This window comes from Hakea prostrata, chromosome 3, assembly GCF_041222555.1.
Source record: "Hakea prostrata isolate BN-2017 chromosome 3, UWA_Hpros_2, whole genome shotgun sequence".
Taxonomy (NCBI): Eukaryota; Viridiplantae; Streptophyta; class Magnoliopsida; order Proteales; family Proteaceae; genus Hakea; species Hakea prostrata.
Genome location: NC_142602.1, coordinates 20,016,817 through 20,032,404, shown reverse-complemented (window position 1 = coordinate 20,032,404; position 15,588 = coordinate 20,016,817). Strand labels below are relative to the sequence as shown.

General features: G+C 39.5%; 2 protein-coding genes and 1 pseudogene across 2 annotated transcripts in view; 1 reads left to right on the top strand and 2 right to left on the bottom strand.

The window, feature by feature from the left end:
* LOC149021450 (alpha/beta-Hydrolases superfamily protein) overlaps positions 1 to 8,980 on the top strand; it is a 33,499-nt gene extending 24,519 nt beyond the window's left edge. The window contains exons 7-11 of the mRNA XM_089149681.1: positions 671 to 876; positions 961 to 1,116; positions 3,974 to 4,208; positions 4,767 to 5,080; positions 6,064 to 8,980. Of these exons, the coding sequence (XP_089005807.1) occupies positions 671 to 876; positions 961 to 1,116; positions 3,974 to 4,208; positions 4,767 to 5,080; positions 6,064 to 6,364 (1,212 nt within the window). The 3' untranslated portion in view covers positions 6,365 to 8,980. The remainder of the gene's footprint in view (positions 1 to 670; positions 877 to 960; positions 1,117 to 3,973; positions 4,209 to 4,766; positions 5,081 to 6,063) is intronic.
* Positions 6,843 to 8,633, bottom strand: LOC149021451 (pectinesterase pseudogene; annotated as a pseudogene).
* A 108-nt stretch (positions 8,981 to 9,088) lies between the features above and the next one.
* Positions 9,089 to 13,827, bottom strand: LOC149021449 (sucrose synthase-like). Its single transcript, XM_089149682.1, has 14 exons — positions 13,486 to 13,827; positions 12,845 to 12,985; positions 12,549 to 12,669; positions 12,305 to 12,456; positions 12,008 to 12,200; positions 11,462 to 11,797; positions 11,285 to 11,380; positions 10,993 to 11,166; positions 10,730 to 10,846; positions 10,463 to 10,629; positions 10,143 to 10,367; positions 9,497 to 10,060; positions 9,248 to 9,386; positions 9,089 to 9,138 (listed from the first exon to the last, which is right to left on the bottom strand). Exons 2-14 carry the CDS (start codon positions 12,940 to 12,942, stop codon positions 9,106 to 9,108), a joined length of 2,415 nt encoding a protein of 804 aa, XP_089005808.1. The 5' UTR covers positions 12,943 to 12,985; positions 13,486 to 13,827; the 3' UTR covers positions 9,089 to 9,105.
* Positions 13,828 to 15,588: the final 1,761 nt, after the last annotated feature.

Here is a 15,588-nt window from a genome sequence, read left to right as displayed (position 1 = left end):
AGGTCCCTTGGAGTAGTCCACTTATAGATATTATGTAGTCAAAACATAAATTGAAGTTTTAATAGAAGAAGTTTTGAGTTTTGCAGATGGCCAAATGCAAAAGATGTTGGTTTATTACCAAAAGTGTCCATTTTTTCCTTTTTAAGTGCAAGCCTCTTCCTGATTTATTTTCAGAGGTCCATCCGACAAATTGGTAGTACATCTGTATTTCAGTTCGATGAAGTCTTCCAAGATGGTGCCACCAAGATTTGAGTTGTGCAACTTCTAGTGCTTTGGCATTGGAATGGGTTTGGTCATCCAAAAGGACTCTGTTTGAGTTCATGCTGTTTGTGTTACTTGCTCTTCATGCCTTGCCTTAAGCTCAGCTCTTTGTCATCAATATTTTTTCAAAATTTTATCCAGTGAATTTCACTTCTTTTGAATGTTTTGCTGTCCATCTGTTTGAGATGTATAGACCTTTTGGACTAAACTTTTGGCATTGTTCCTGGCCAGTGCTTCTAAACTCTGTTGGTGAAATTGTATTTTTATTTAGATTAGTAGATTAAAATCCAGAAGCGCCAAACTTTTGGGGATAATCAAGTTTTGTATTTACTACTCTTTTTAAACAGCTGAGAGTCAAGCCTGCATCTTATTTATGTTCATTGTTCTCTGTTGGAAATATTAAATGCAGAGAGCACCAGAGAGAGGTGATGAAATCATTGGAGTATCTTCAAGGTCTCCTGATGTTAAAGGAGGCCATGAGATGGTTCCTGATAAGCTTCAAGAGCCAATATCAGAAAAAAACCAGAGTATAGTCACTTCCCTTGCTGAGAAAGCCATGTCTGTAGCTGGTCCAGTGGTACCAACTAAGAATGATGGTGGAGTGGATCAGGAAAGGTGAGTTCATTTATTTCGGTATTTGCTCTCATCTTAAATTCTTTTCTTTCTAGGATCTTCCCTGAACTTTCTTTGTGTAAATAGGCTGGTTGCAATGCTGACAGACTTGGGCCAAAAGGGTGGAATGTTGAGGCTTATTGGCAAGGTTGCTTTGCTTTGGGGGGGAATTCGTGGTGCTATGAGCTTGACTGATAGGCTTATCACATTCTTGCGTCTTGCTGAGCGTCCCTTGGTTCAGAGGTATGTGAAATTTTGGAGTTCCTCTCTTCTGGTTGTTTTGATAGTGAGATTTATGCAGTTGCCCTTTTTTCATATTTTTTTCTTTTATTAGTCTACACCAGCCCTTAAATGGAAAATTTGACCTGCTTTTTTTATATTATTAACCATGATCTTGAGGTTACTGCAAGCTTTCAAGTTTGTGCATTGTTCATGTGTTTGGTGTTAAGTGGTACTGTGGGTTGAATGGTTTTAAATTCTTAATGAACCACCCAAAGTTGTGATTCATGTCCCATATTGGGTGGAATGCATCAGACTCCATTTCCATACCCAATTATTTCTTATTCCAAGTTGATCTTTTAGCTCCAGATGATGCAAGTCTTCTCAAAGCACTGTAACTTCTTCATTTACCCTGCAGTGTAGGTGCAGATATCGTTGTGCTGGTGAATTTCCGGATTTTAACAATCAAGGAAGAGGTGTAGGAGTAGATCAATGTTGTAGGAACAGTCCAAGTTTGGATGCATAATCCTGTGGATGATTATTTGAGAATGAAAACAGGATTTGAATTTGAGATGACATTTGAGAATACTTTCTTTGACTGGGTTTATAATATTCTGCTAATCTTGCCAGAGGCTACACGGTAGAAGAAATTGAAGTTGATGAGACGGTATATAGAAGAAATGAGGCTTTCAACTCACTGAGCTCCTAGTGTACTTCTAGTTCCTAGGGTAATAGAGAGATTAGAATTTCCCAAGTTAGGTCCACCCACCTGGATGAGATGATCACGAAGCGATATATAAGTCTTAATTCCTTGGCTTCATGCATTGCTGGCAAACTAAAGTGAAATATGGGAAGATCTATTCACTTAACAAAAATGAAATCTAATAAGATTAATTAGTGAAATAAAACAAGGCTAGAGTGTGAAGACAAAGCATGCTCAAAAATAAATGGGGTGAAAGTAAAGCCAAACAAAGAATAATATTCTTTAAATATAATTTCTTCTGAGTAACAGATATCAGGCAAAAAAATGTGATTCTGTAATCGTCTTACAAAGCAACAAATATTTTTCTTAAAAGTAACTGCTTCTTTACAATTCAAGTTATTTCGGGAGCATCTCTTACTCAGCTAAGAAGATACTAGAATTCTATGTTATCAGAAGGGGCTAAAGTGAGTGTCAAATTCTAGGATCAATAAAAAATATAGAGAATATGGATTCTTCAAAGATGGGAGACATCCAGTGGTGATTCTGAGAGTAATTAAAGAAATTCAGATCTGAACTTAGATTTCAGCAAATAGAGATTAGAAAATAAAATCAGAAAAAAAAAAACTCAGATTAGCTGAAACTAAAATTTGAATTGCCTAACGCAAAAGTCGACCTTGAACCAGGAAAAGCAGCAGGAGATGGTTGCAGCCAGGGTCAACAAAATAAGGATGAACAAATTGAATATAACTGAAACTTTATTGGTTTTCTTTCTCTCTTTTGTTCACATATGAGAGAAGAATACATAAAAGGATAAGCAGAAGAAGGGGACAGGGATAGTAGGCTATCCTAGATGTTGAAACCAGTTTTTTCAGACCTAACACCTCCAAGCAAGCAACAGAAATTCCATTGATCAGTACAACTGATGAGGCCTATTTTCTAGATCTAAAATTAGAAACTAGTAATCACTTGTTAAAACTGAGAATAGAAACAAAGCTAATAGCAGCTTCTAATAGAATATTCCATTGATGTCCAGCAGCTAATCTTGGTTACTATATATGTATTTGCCTTGATCCCATCTCTTCCTGCTGTGCCTGTCTTATGAGGTGCTCCTTCAAACCTACAAAAACTCACCACAACATTAGAACTGGCTGCCTTTCACAGCAGTTGCATCCCATAACCTCGCTGGGCTGGTAATGGGGCTTGTTCCTATGGGTATACATGGACTTGTGATCTACACAATGCCTTTTCAACAGTCCTCTACTATTCCCAGGATGAGATCATCATATGGATATATTTGGATTATTTTTGAATAAATTAATCTGAAGTAGAGAATTACAGAAAACAGGAGATTTTAAGTAGCAGCAAAATATGATCTCAAATGAACCAAAAGTTGGTTCAGTATTCCTCCCAGGTAATCCTTGAAAACCCCATAAAATGGGCTTCATCTGATCAGTAGATCAGCTTGCAGTTACTAAGGTTTCAGGTTGAAAACTGATTGCAAAATAGAGGGGAACTGCAGGTTCTGCAAACAGTAGTTAATGGAGTGGACAATAATAACGATTGTTAACTGACAAATAGCAACTAGACCTGAGAAATAAAAGGTAAGCATAAGCGGAGATTAGAACTGATTCCAGAGACAGCAAACAATTGAAGAAAACCCAGGACCTGAATCACAAAACAGAGTATGAAACAAATAAATGGAACTCATGTTAAATCCAAATCTACTTAAGATACGATAGTTTAACTAGGATCCTTAATAAACCTTAAACAACTCATATTAAACTTGGGTAGCTAAACTAATAAGCCCGTGAAGTGGCCTTGGTCTCCTGGCTGAGAGCTAGACCAGCAGAACTTTCTGGCCCTCAGTGTACTGGCCTTCTAGCTGAGTGCTTGTTGACCGGAGCTTACTGGCCCTCCTTTGTTCTTGTGCAAATGCATCTTTAGCTTCTTACTTGCATAAGTTATGCTTCTTTATCTAAGTGCATCTTGATAGGCTTGATATGCCAAAGTGCATTCATGTAGTCATGCCACTTGTTTATGCTATATTGTTTTGTTCAATTAAAAAGATTTTAGTGTTTGGCTAATTTGGATTCCATGGTTCTTCCAAGTTTTACTTTTAAGTTTGTTTTCTGAACTTCTGTATTAATTTCTTCTTCTTGCTGTGGCCTCTCTCCCCAGGATTCTTGGATTTGTCTGCATGGTGCTTGTTTTGTGGTCACCGGTGGTTGTTCCACTACTTCCAACACTTGTGCAGGGGTGGGCAGCACGTAATTCCAATGGAATTGCTAAATATGTATGCATCATTGGCCTTTATACTGCTGTTCTGATCCTCGTGATGTTGTGGGGCAAAAGAGTCCGTGAATATGAAAATCCATTTCGGCAATATGGGCTGGATTTGACATCAATGCAACAGGTATGGGCCTGTCACCCAACATAATGAAAACTACAACTGTTTTATGTGGTTCTAATTTACGTTGTCAAAGGCAGTGGGTAGTTACTTTACTCCTGACCTGTCTCTTTCCAAAATTTAAATTTGCTTGTTTTTTTCTCTTGATGAATTGAAAATTGTAATATTAGGATGAATTCAGAAAAAAATGCAATCATCCTGTGGGTAAACTTGAAATTTGACATTTATGCCAGATTAGCTAAATTGTGTTGAGAAACTGGAAAATCGAAAAGGTCAATCTGAGAATGTCACATTCTCAAAATGTATGTATGTATATATATATATATATACACACACACACACACACTATTGTTTTCTTTCCTTTACTCAAGTCGAGCAGTGATTTCTTATGCCTTCTGTATGTAATTTCCTTGGTGGCATATTTTGGAGTAGCTCTGTAATGCATTCTGTTTATCAACACATCAGTAGGTTTATATTTCTCCAGCTTTGGTTACTATTAAGATTGGGCAATGCTGGGATCTTGTTTATCCAGGAAAAACTAATGGATTGGACTTTTGCTTTCAGCTCTATGATTGTCTGAAGGGTTTGACAGCAGGAGTCATGCTTATCTTGTCAATACATTCAGTAAATGTGTTACTTGGTTGGGCCTGTTTCTCTTGGCCTAGCAGCCTGCCTTCATCTTTATCAAATGCTGTAGCATGGCTCAGAGTATGTGGACGAGTTTTTCTACTGACTGGGCAAGGAATCATGGCTGCAATTGGTATTGCCATTACAGAAGAATTGCTTTTCAGGTCATGGTTACCTGAAGAAATAGCTGTCGATCTTGGCTATCACCAAGCAATTATCATTTCAGGACTTACATTTTCTTTGCTTCAGAGGTAAATCCCTACATTAGAACTGCATATGGTCGTCTACTATTCGTATTGGTGTTCCTCGGTTGGCTAATATCTGCATGAAGCCAACTTTTTCTGATAGTTCTTCACCAGTTGGAAATAACCAACGATTTTCATTTCAATGCTCATATTTCTAGGCGTACTGTAAAATGCATAAAAGAAACATTTGGATTAGAGTTATAGAATTATAAGTAAGAACTTCCAGATAATGTAATTATATGAGATACAAGGCTACCCCAGCTATCCCTGATGGTGGGATTAGTAACACACTGCTCCGGATGGCCAAGGATGCCAGTTAAGAGATTCCTGTTTAGGATGTTGATCAACTTTCCTCAATTCCACTGCCATTACATGACTTGGACACACAGCCTCTTGTCAATATAACCCAGCGGCTGTCTGCTAACAAGCCACTACCTCAGTTTATGTGGCAACTCATTTCATTAGGGTGTTAAATGACTTGGACTTCAATCATCGATTCATTGATTGAAAGACTAGCCCATCTGGGCTGGCCCTGGTGACTTGGAGCCAGCTTTATAAATGAATTTCAGAACTTTGCACGGTAGTCATCCACTGTCATGTTCCTTTTATGTTTTTAATATTTATGAAGCATTCACACTGCTATACCTAATTCACAGATAAAATGCCATTGTGATATATAGTACAATAGTTATTGAACCAGATACATACTTGGCACCTGGCAATCAGGAGACTTTCTTTGCTTAGTACAATAGTGATTTCACATTACTTTCTATAGTTATTGTAATATATAAATATATATTACATCCTTTAATGGGAAATTGATTTAAACAGATTATGTTCATTCTTTGCTTAAATGGGTCGTGACTGGGTTACCGTACTTGAATAGCCCTTGCTTTCTTCCCATTATTTCTGGATGTTAAGATTCCATAACATGTAGCAATTTAATATTATTTCTATTTCTCATCTTCCTTATATTCATTCTTTTGTAGGTGTACTCATGCCATACCAGGTTTGTGGCTGTTGTCCTTGGCTCTCTCTGGGATTCGGCAAAGAAACAATTGCAGTCTATCCATTCCAATCGGGATGCGTTCAGGCATCCTAGCTACCAATTTCATCCTAGTAAAGGGGGGCTTCTTAGCCTACAAGGGCACTGGTCCTCTCTGGTTAGTTGGGTCTCAACCATTCCAACCATTCAGTGGAGCTATTGGTGTAGCCATATCCTTGTTATTAGCTATAGCTCTGTATCCACGAAAGCCCCTACAGGGGAAGCAAATTATGACGGCCAATTGAGAATAGGATGTGTTATAGCTTGGTCAAGTGGCATCTGGAAGTAGGTTGTCAGTAGTCTTGATGACTGACCATGAGGAAGAATGCCAAAATCTGGGATGAGAAGGTGTGTTGTACAAATTGTACAGTGGTTGGGGTTGTGAATCTTGTGATGGTGGAGCTGGTGCTGGAAGCCCCTGAAGCAAGTGCCATTGGAGCCTGGCCACCTTATGGCTGAGCAGCTTCCGTGTCTGCTTAGAAAAATAAGCAGGTTATACCTGTATAAGAGAGGATTAGGATTTAGGTAGCCTAGATTCTCTTTCTTGTGTAAGTTATACCTGTAAATTTTTGGCGAATAAGTTGCAAGTGAATACCAAAAAGCAAGAGAAAAGGTGAATGGAAGGAAAACCTTGGCCGTGATTCTTTGTTAATAAAAGAGTAGAAAATACTGGATTAGATGAAGGATGCCAACGGCATTAACCTTGTTATGAAGAGATGATAATCAAGGATCATAAAGAAAAGGAAAACCTGGTGATCCTAGCCAATAATCAGCTTCATGCAAGAATTTTCCTACTGTAAACTCCTGGGCCAGTACTTCACTGCAGTTCCTTTTATATCCTCCCCATGTCACACGTCCACCTGTGTAGGACCCTGGCCCACTATTCCAACACTCAATATATTCCACCGTGTCAACTGTGCTGTAACTGTTCCACTTTTGCCACCCCCTTGGATGTATGAGTTTCCCCACATAGCACTTCATCACCATAACCCTGGAATGGTTCCTCCATGGCCGTCCCAAGAATGTAGAACTTGGGTCTAACCAGGTGGCTTTTAGGAGATCTGGTGCAGCCAAGATGGTGCAATTCTGTAGTGAGAAACCTGTGTTCTGATGTGGGTCATCTCTCCCTTGCGCGGTGATCATGTTCTTCTGTCCTGGGATTGGTCGTCTGGCGAGAATCAAACAATTCTGGAACACAGCTGCTGCATTCCCAAATATGAAATCCACAGTTCCTTGAATCGTGCATTCACGGTATAACTGCCGGAAAGAATGTGCGTAAAGGGTATCCTGGTATGACGAGAAGTTGCAGCGGTAGAAAGCCGAATCGGAAGTTACTCGCACGGCCACTGCCTGGTGCTTTTCTGGACTTGATGTGTTTATCACTGTTAGGTCCCTCGCTAAGAACTTGTGTCCAGAAACAACTGCAATTGATGCTATGAGTTTCAGTTTTTAATTAATTCAAACACTCACTCACTTTAGATGACGGAGATTTACTTACTTAGTGGTAGCAGAATTGAAGGTAGAGAAACCATCGACGAAATTCCTGCAACCAATTATGAAGGTGGACGTCATTCCATCTCCAATCAAGATTATGTTCTTCATCTCCCTAGATATAAACACGTTCTCCATGTAAACCCCAGTTTTGATCTTGATTACGAATCTTTTAGAGCTCATCTTTGGTGCAATTCTCAAAGCTTCCCCGATTGTCATGAATTTCCCGCTGCCATCGGCGGCGACGATGACGTTGGGCTTTATCTCCGGCGCCGCCTCCAGCAGCTTCCGTTCTCCGTAGGACATCCAGTCTGGGAACGAGAATGAGAAGGGCATTTTGGTAATTGAATACTTCCGACTGTGACTGCGAGTGTGACTGGTGCTCGTTTCCAGGTGTTTGACCATGGCCAAGCAATTGCTGATCATTTGAGATATGGGCGTTAATATCTTCTGTAGTTTTTCTTTCAGACCCATATGACTTTGGCTTTCTTGGTCAGCTTCTTCAATGTCGGATAATCCATCGATGCATGTGTTCTCATTGGTCATGGCTGCGCTGAGCAGGGTCTTGAGGTTGCCGGCAAGGGTGGAGCCGAAGCCCAGGTCGTCGGACTGCTGGGTTTTATGAAGAGCTTGTCGGAGCTCGTAATGGGTCTGCTGCAGCATCTCAATGCAATCGTAGAGAGCATTCTTTTCTAGCGAATTCAGAACTTGGCCAGTAAGAATAATATTCAAGATATCTGATCGGGATTTCTTGATTGATTTCAGGGCGTATTTGATTGACATCTGTAGGATGTCGTGGGGTCGAGTGGCTTTTTTGATGGCAACAGGGTAAGACAGGGTTGTCCGACAGAGAGAAGGGTACAGGGTCTTGGAGCAGGTTTTCTCGAGAAGACTTGGGTGTTGTTCTTGCTTGTGGTGATGGTTGAATGATACTCCAAGAATCACAGCCACTGGGACAGCACAGAAGACGATAAAGACGACGAGTATAATCGTCTTCTTGGAGTTATCAGCAACTTTCTTCATGGTATTGCACCAGTTACGAGAAATAACGGGTGAATAGATTACAGGAAGGAGAAGTACCGAAGGCAGCACTCAGCAAGTGAGTTGGAAAAGACTCACAGCCTTGGTAGAGAGGATCGCAGAAATTTGAATTCCTTTTGCTCTCAAAAAACCACAAAATCTCCTTAGAGCACAGCACAGGCCTTTCTTAAGCGGGGAGGGGGTAGAGAGTAAATAACCCAAAACAACACAAATTCAAAAGCAGGGATTTTACTAAAGATAAAGGGATAAACATCAAGCCACCATTACATTTTGTAGGTAAAATGAGATGGAACAATTACATTCATAATTTTGACATCGAGATGTAAAAACCATTTGGAAAGTAAAATGGAAAAGGGGAATGGGAAGGGAACAAATTTCTGGGGTTCCAATCTGAAACAATGATATGTTTATTTCGTCAACAGTTTGCGGCTAACAAAATGCTCCCACCAATGATCTACTCATCAACGGCCAAAGGAACAGATTCAGCCTGAAATTCACATAAGTAATTATAGGAATGAGGATGCAAGTGACGAACAGAGCATATAGAAACTTAGAAGGAACACTGCTAGCAACTTGGGATGTGCAGAAGAGCTTACCAATTTACGGTACTTGAGAGCATAAAACATTTCAAGGTAACGCCGGGCCTCACGGCGTTCAAGTTTGGAGACGTGCTTCCAGAAGCCATAGACCCCAGCCAGGGTCAGCAATCTCTCTGAGTATATCTGCCAAGTAAACCTGTAAAAGAGAAACAGGCAAATTTGGTTAGCTACTTGGGACCTAACAGAAAGTAACCTGTTCATAAATGAAAGAATCTAATTTCACAGGTTAAGTATGGTTCAGCTCACTTCTCTTTGATTCGTTGTAGGCCTCCCTGCGAGATTTTGTCCCAGTGAGTTGGATCTTCCTTGCACTTATCAAAGAAGTTGACTAGAAGCTCAGCAGCCTGTTCCCCTTGGTAGGGATCAATATGGAAACCGGATATCCCATGCACTATGATCTCAGCTGGACCACCGTGTAGGGTTGCAAATGTTGGTAGACCACAAGTCATGGCCTCAACAACTGTTAAACCGAAAGCCTCATAGAATGCAGGTTGTACAAAAGCTCCTTTTGTGTCTGCTATGTAACGGTAGAGCTCACCATTTCTCACTGTGTTCATCTGGGAAGATATCCATCTGAATTGGCCATTCAATTTGTATGTTTCAATGAGATCATACATCTTCTTCATCTCTTCTTTTTCCTCCAAGTCTTTCGATTCCTTTCTTCTGTCACCAGCAACCACAACAAGATTGACCAACTCTCTCAGCTTGGGATTCTTAGCATAAAACTCAACCAATCCAGTTATGTTCTTCACTTTGTCCAATCTTGCCATCGAAAAAATTATTGGCTTGCTATGGTCATTTATCAAACCTCTGCAGAATCCCAATAAAACATCAATTTGAAGACAAGGAACAGAAGACAAATAGAGACTGGGAAAAATAAAGCAAAACTCACATGTGTTCTTCATTTTGTTCAGGGCTGTATAGTAGCTCCTCAATCTCAGGGTGGAAGTCTGTAAGTCGCTTTTCCTTTTCTGAGTACGGGAAGTAGGTAGCCGCATCTGCTCCCGGAGAGACAATGTTAAACTTGGGATCAAAGACATCAATGCCGTGGACAACTCGGTAGAGTCCAGGGAGAGTAAATGCAGTGTGACTCTCATATTGTCCAACAGTGTCCTTGCTGAAACATTGAGATTATGAGTTATGGCCTCCAGAAAATGGCACTAAATTAATCATACTCGAAAAACAAAAAGGCAATTGAACATGCAATTGTACCTTCCAGCAATCTCTTGGAATGTACTCGTTATAATAAAATCTGTATGATTCATAGCAATCAAGTCAGCTGTGAATTGGGCTGAGAAGTGATACTTGTTTTCAAACTTTTTCCAGTATATATCAGAATCTGGATATTTAGTTTTTTCGAGCGCATGAGCAATAGTGCCCTGCAAAAGAAAAATGAAAATGAGAACAGATGTTTGGTTGCTGGGGGAGCAATTTTGAGCAATTGTATCCAATAAACGACCAGAGTTATCAAAGCATAACCTGTGTGACCCCCAGCTTGTGTGCCAACAAAGAGGCAACAAGATTTCCATCACTGTAGTTTCCAATAATCAGATCCGGCTTGCCTTGCATCTCTTTAGCTAATTCATTTGCAACATCCTAATAACAAATCAAGGATAATAGACATTTTTAACAAGCCAAAGCTATAAAGGCAGTAGAGAATTTACAAAAATGCTTTCAGGTGGTGAAAACATGTAACTGGGAATCAATGCTTCAAAAAGAGAATTAGTTGAATCACATTTTACCTCAGTGTATGTCTCCAAGTATGGCCACACTTCGAATCTTGAGATCCATTTACGAAGAATTCCTTTCTCAGTTCTGAATGGAACACGGAGAATGCTAGTATGCTTTGTTCCATTAACTTGTTCAAGACGCTCAGTACAAGTAGTCCCTACTGCATCAGGCAGCAGACGAGTCACCTGGGATTTGACAGACACAAAACATCAACCAGAAGTCTTCATCCGTCAAAAAACCAGAGGTAAACAAAGACGGTTGTTTTGAAAAGGATACTCCAGAATACGACAACCACCAACTTACAATGAGAATTTGAGGGGTGATGTCAAGTCCTTGTTGCTTGATACGTTGTAGCATCTCGGCCTCCAAAGCACGAACTTGGTCCAAAATATAAACAATCTGAAATAGAAAAATTCCAAATAAATGACTTTAAATTGTAGTAATCAAGATGTATGGTAGTAGAACAGTTCATGAACATACCTGTCCACCAGTGTCGGGGAAGCCTAAAACATTGGATTGGGCGAAGTATCCATGAGGAGAAAGAATCACAACATTGAAAACCATGGGAATTCTCCCAAGGAATTTCTCTAGGGTGAATGGATCAGGTGCCTCCAGAAGGTCCAATAGTAGATGAATCATCTCTAGGACACGTTCAGCAGTATCACCCCACCCTTTCTCCAAGCCGATACCTTGGAACATTTGATCAAACTTTGAATATGGTGTTTCTGGAGGCAGACTGGATAGGTAATCATTTGCATGCCTTAAAACAGATTGGAAGGCATCAAGGGTTTGCACCTTATCATTCAGCATCATAGTCTGCTCAAAAACAAACAGCACCAACATTAGATTCATTAAGAATATCTGTGACGAAGATTCTATAAAATTTTGGTTTGTATGAGCATCTGGGGACAAAAGCGACCTGCTTTTGTAAGTTTCTTCAATCAAAGCTTGCACACAGGGTATGACTAAGCAAGAAGTCAAACCAAAAATAGTTAAACATTCAGATCTTTAGACATTTAACTTTACCTTTCCCTTGAAGTGGTGTCCCCTGAGGAAATCAAGCAGTGGATGCATGCTATCTTTGTCATGGAACATTTTCGCAGAGAGGTGTCGGTTGAGGAACTCCACACCATTACCAATGGATTTCGAAAGAGTTGGCCGAGGAAAGGAATCAGTGAATGGCTCAAAATCCAACTCAAGCATGTAATTATCTTTGTCGCTGCATCAGAGAAAACATGATATGATGAATGAACCACTAGTGACAAACAATAGTTAGATATCATACAACTAGAAGTAAATTCATAAATCCAGACACCAAATTACCCTCCATCCACTAGTTCTTCTTTGAACTGCAAATATTCAGGGACAGTCAACTCCTCTGCAACAAGTGCGTTGGTATTGATACGCAAATATTCCCAAACTCCAGGCCTAGGGCGAACAGCCAGCGCAACCCATGGAGGAGACACTATCGCTTCCTAAATTACAATTGCATGAAAGAAGATGTGATTATTTTCAAAAAGATGATCAGTAGCTCCAAAACAAGTAGCCATTTTAGTCAAACTCTCACCTGAGTGGATCTTAAAATATCACCAAAAACCCCATCAGTTAGCTTTTGCTTGCCCCCTACGGCTTCCAATTCAGCAAAGAGATGATGAGGTTGCAAAATCCCCTTCCCTTGGCTTTCCAATCTATAAGATCAAACGTCACCAGAAAACATGCTGAAATTAGATTCTTGTGTGCAAATCTGAATAGTTGGAGTATTTTCAACACCAAACAGAACACACAGAATAACACAAAAACACAACAGCGCTAGATTTTTCCCTTTTTTAGTAAGAACAGAGCTAGATTAGGAAGTAACAAAACCTTGACAGAAGAGCCAACAGTTCGTTTGGATGAGCAGAGAGAGTTTCGCCGAGGCGATCTCGCAGGCTATGAGAGCGAGTAAGAGCACGTTCCGCCATGGCCTTCTGCTATAATTTCGGACAAGTCAAGAAACTTCAAACTCTGTAACACAGATAAAATAGCAAATAGAAATCAGGAAATCCGTAATCCAAAACCTCAAGCTTTATAGAGCAAGAAAGTCAAACTGAAACCAGAAAGCAACATCTAGAAGGATAAACATTCTGAACCCCCTCAACCAAATATTTGACCCGCGAAAGTTGAAGAAACGTACACAGAGGCGATGAATCCAAAACAGATAAGTGCATTAAAAACGAACCGACCATAGCTTTAATGAGAATATTCAAACGCACAATAAGTGGATTGAAGCTTATGGAAGCTTAACCAAAGCTCCTTTCAGGTATTACTAAAAGGTATGAAAAAGAGACTTCTGGCGATTTCAACCATTCTGTGTCAACTTTTCAACCAAGAAACTTCGGTGACGTGTAGAAAACCAATTAAAATGTTATTCCACCGCTCCCTTTTTACGAAAATGAAATGAGAAATCGTTGATCTTGACCAATAACAGAGTAGGCAAATAGACGGAGAAAACGTAAAACACTCACCGCAGATAAAGTATCGAATTTTGAAACCTTCAACTCTTCAAGTAGGTCGGAGTCGCTTTCCCTTATCAATAATCCACCTGAGAAAATGAAGTAGAATGCTATAGTGGAAGAATAACAGAGGAAGAAGAAGATGATGATGATCTGCAAGTGAGGGGAAAAAGTAGAACGGATTGCAAAAAGTAGATACGAAATGGATCAATCAAGTAGAGAAGTGAAGAATGAGATAGGAAGGAAGAAGAACGAGAGAGGAAAGCTTTATATAGCAAAAAGGGTGGCTTAAAGAAATGATTGTTTTTGGTGAAGGAGAAGCTTTTTTTTTCTCTTCTTGTTTCAGCGTTGCTTTCACAAAACTGCTTTTCACCGCTACCCGATTCACCATTGCAGAACCGCAGCGCCATAAATTTGCTCGTTTTCCGGTTTCATCGTACGGGATTTGATTATTTTTATTATTATTTATGAAATTTAAAAATGGAAAGAAATTTTTTTTTAAAAAATTCAAATAAATCAGCCTAGAACAATCCTCCCTCCCTGTACGTTCCATGCTCAGCAGTCACTCCTCGGAAGATCCGATTGTCCGAAGGGAAAGGGTGGGGTCCACAGTCCACATGTATGTATTTGAGATAGGTATGTGTGGGTCCCACTTTATCTTTACTATTATGGACTATTTGCGGGATTTAGACAACGTGATTGGAGAAAAAAGGGAATGTGAGGAACAGCAGATGAGATAAGTTCGGAAACCGGAGGAGACGAAACGGCGGTGGCACGTGGGTCCGGATGGAGCTTCGCGGATGTTGCATTTTGCCGGTGATGTTCGGATCCGGGATTCGGGTACGGATCGTCGTTTTTTATTTTTTTATTTTTTCTAATTCAGCTTTGGCGAGCTCAAGGCTCAAGCTACCTTCCCTAGAACATAACGGTCGTCGTGTCAAACAGTTAACAGTTTTAAGCTTCCGCATATACCATGGTGGGTTTTCCGAATATACTATGGTCGGTCGCGTTTGTGACTCTGTGTGTCCCTAGGTTGTCACAACTTTTGGTAAAAAATTTAATAATTACCATTTGATGATTCAAAATTCCTCCAACGGGCCATTGACATTCAAATTTATAATTTTGCCATCTCGATCGAAATTGAATCTCAACCGTTAAATTTCAATGGTCAAAATTGAAATTTTGACTGAAATTTCGATCCAACTACTGACTTGACGGTCTTGCACATTAACCAAGCAAAGTCCTTAAATTGCCCAACTTCCCCAGGAGAGATCTTGGGTTCGTATTCATTTGGCGGCATTAATTATATAAAAGCTACCCTGAGGATATAATCGTGGTGCGCACGAGCTGGCTCGAATGAACCTCAGATCAAAAAAAAAAAGTCCTCAAATTGCTAATGGTAGATTAGTAGAACGATTAAAAGTCCAACCTCCCACGGGAGGTCTTGGGTCGCACCAATCTAGCGGCACCTATATTAGTAATATTCCTCCCCAATTTATATATAAACTCTTCCGGCTTCAAAAAAAAAAAATCTTCAAATTTAGTATTCAAGGGAGATAAGAACAGAGCTTGAACCCAAGATCAGATTTATTTTTTTAAAATTGACACTCATCCAAGCCAATTTATGCATAATTTAACTATATTCTCAAGGGATAGTTGCTAGTTTGGATATAAACGGGATTTTGTCTTCAGTAATGGGAGGATTTGAATTCTTGATATCATACTATAAGATAAGGCAGTAATATTTAACCGACTAAACAAACCCTTAAGGTTAACCCAAGACTTCCTCGTAGCTTCAATATTTACTATTCATCCAGTAAAATTTTGATCTACCCTTTTTACCATGTTAGAATGAATTTTTTAATAAAAAATACATATTATTTCTAACTTTTAAAATATAAACAAAATATTTCTTTTTGGGATAAACAATAAATAAAAAAGTTCATTACCTTGGAGTTAGACTAGTTAAACTCATCCTTTAAGTTTAAAAGTCTTCTCGAAAATGTTTAGTTTTCTCTTTAATTAATTGATTGATTTTGTTAGTTGGTGGAAGCATCACGATCTTTAAGTCTTTTGTTAAGAACTTGCCTCTTTTCCATTCTCAAAAGAAAACTA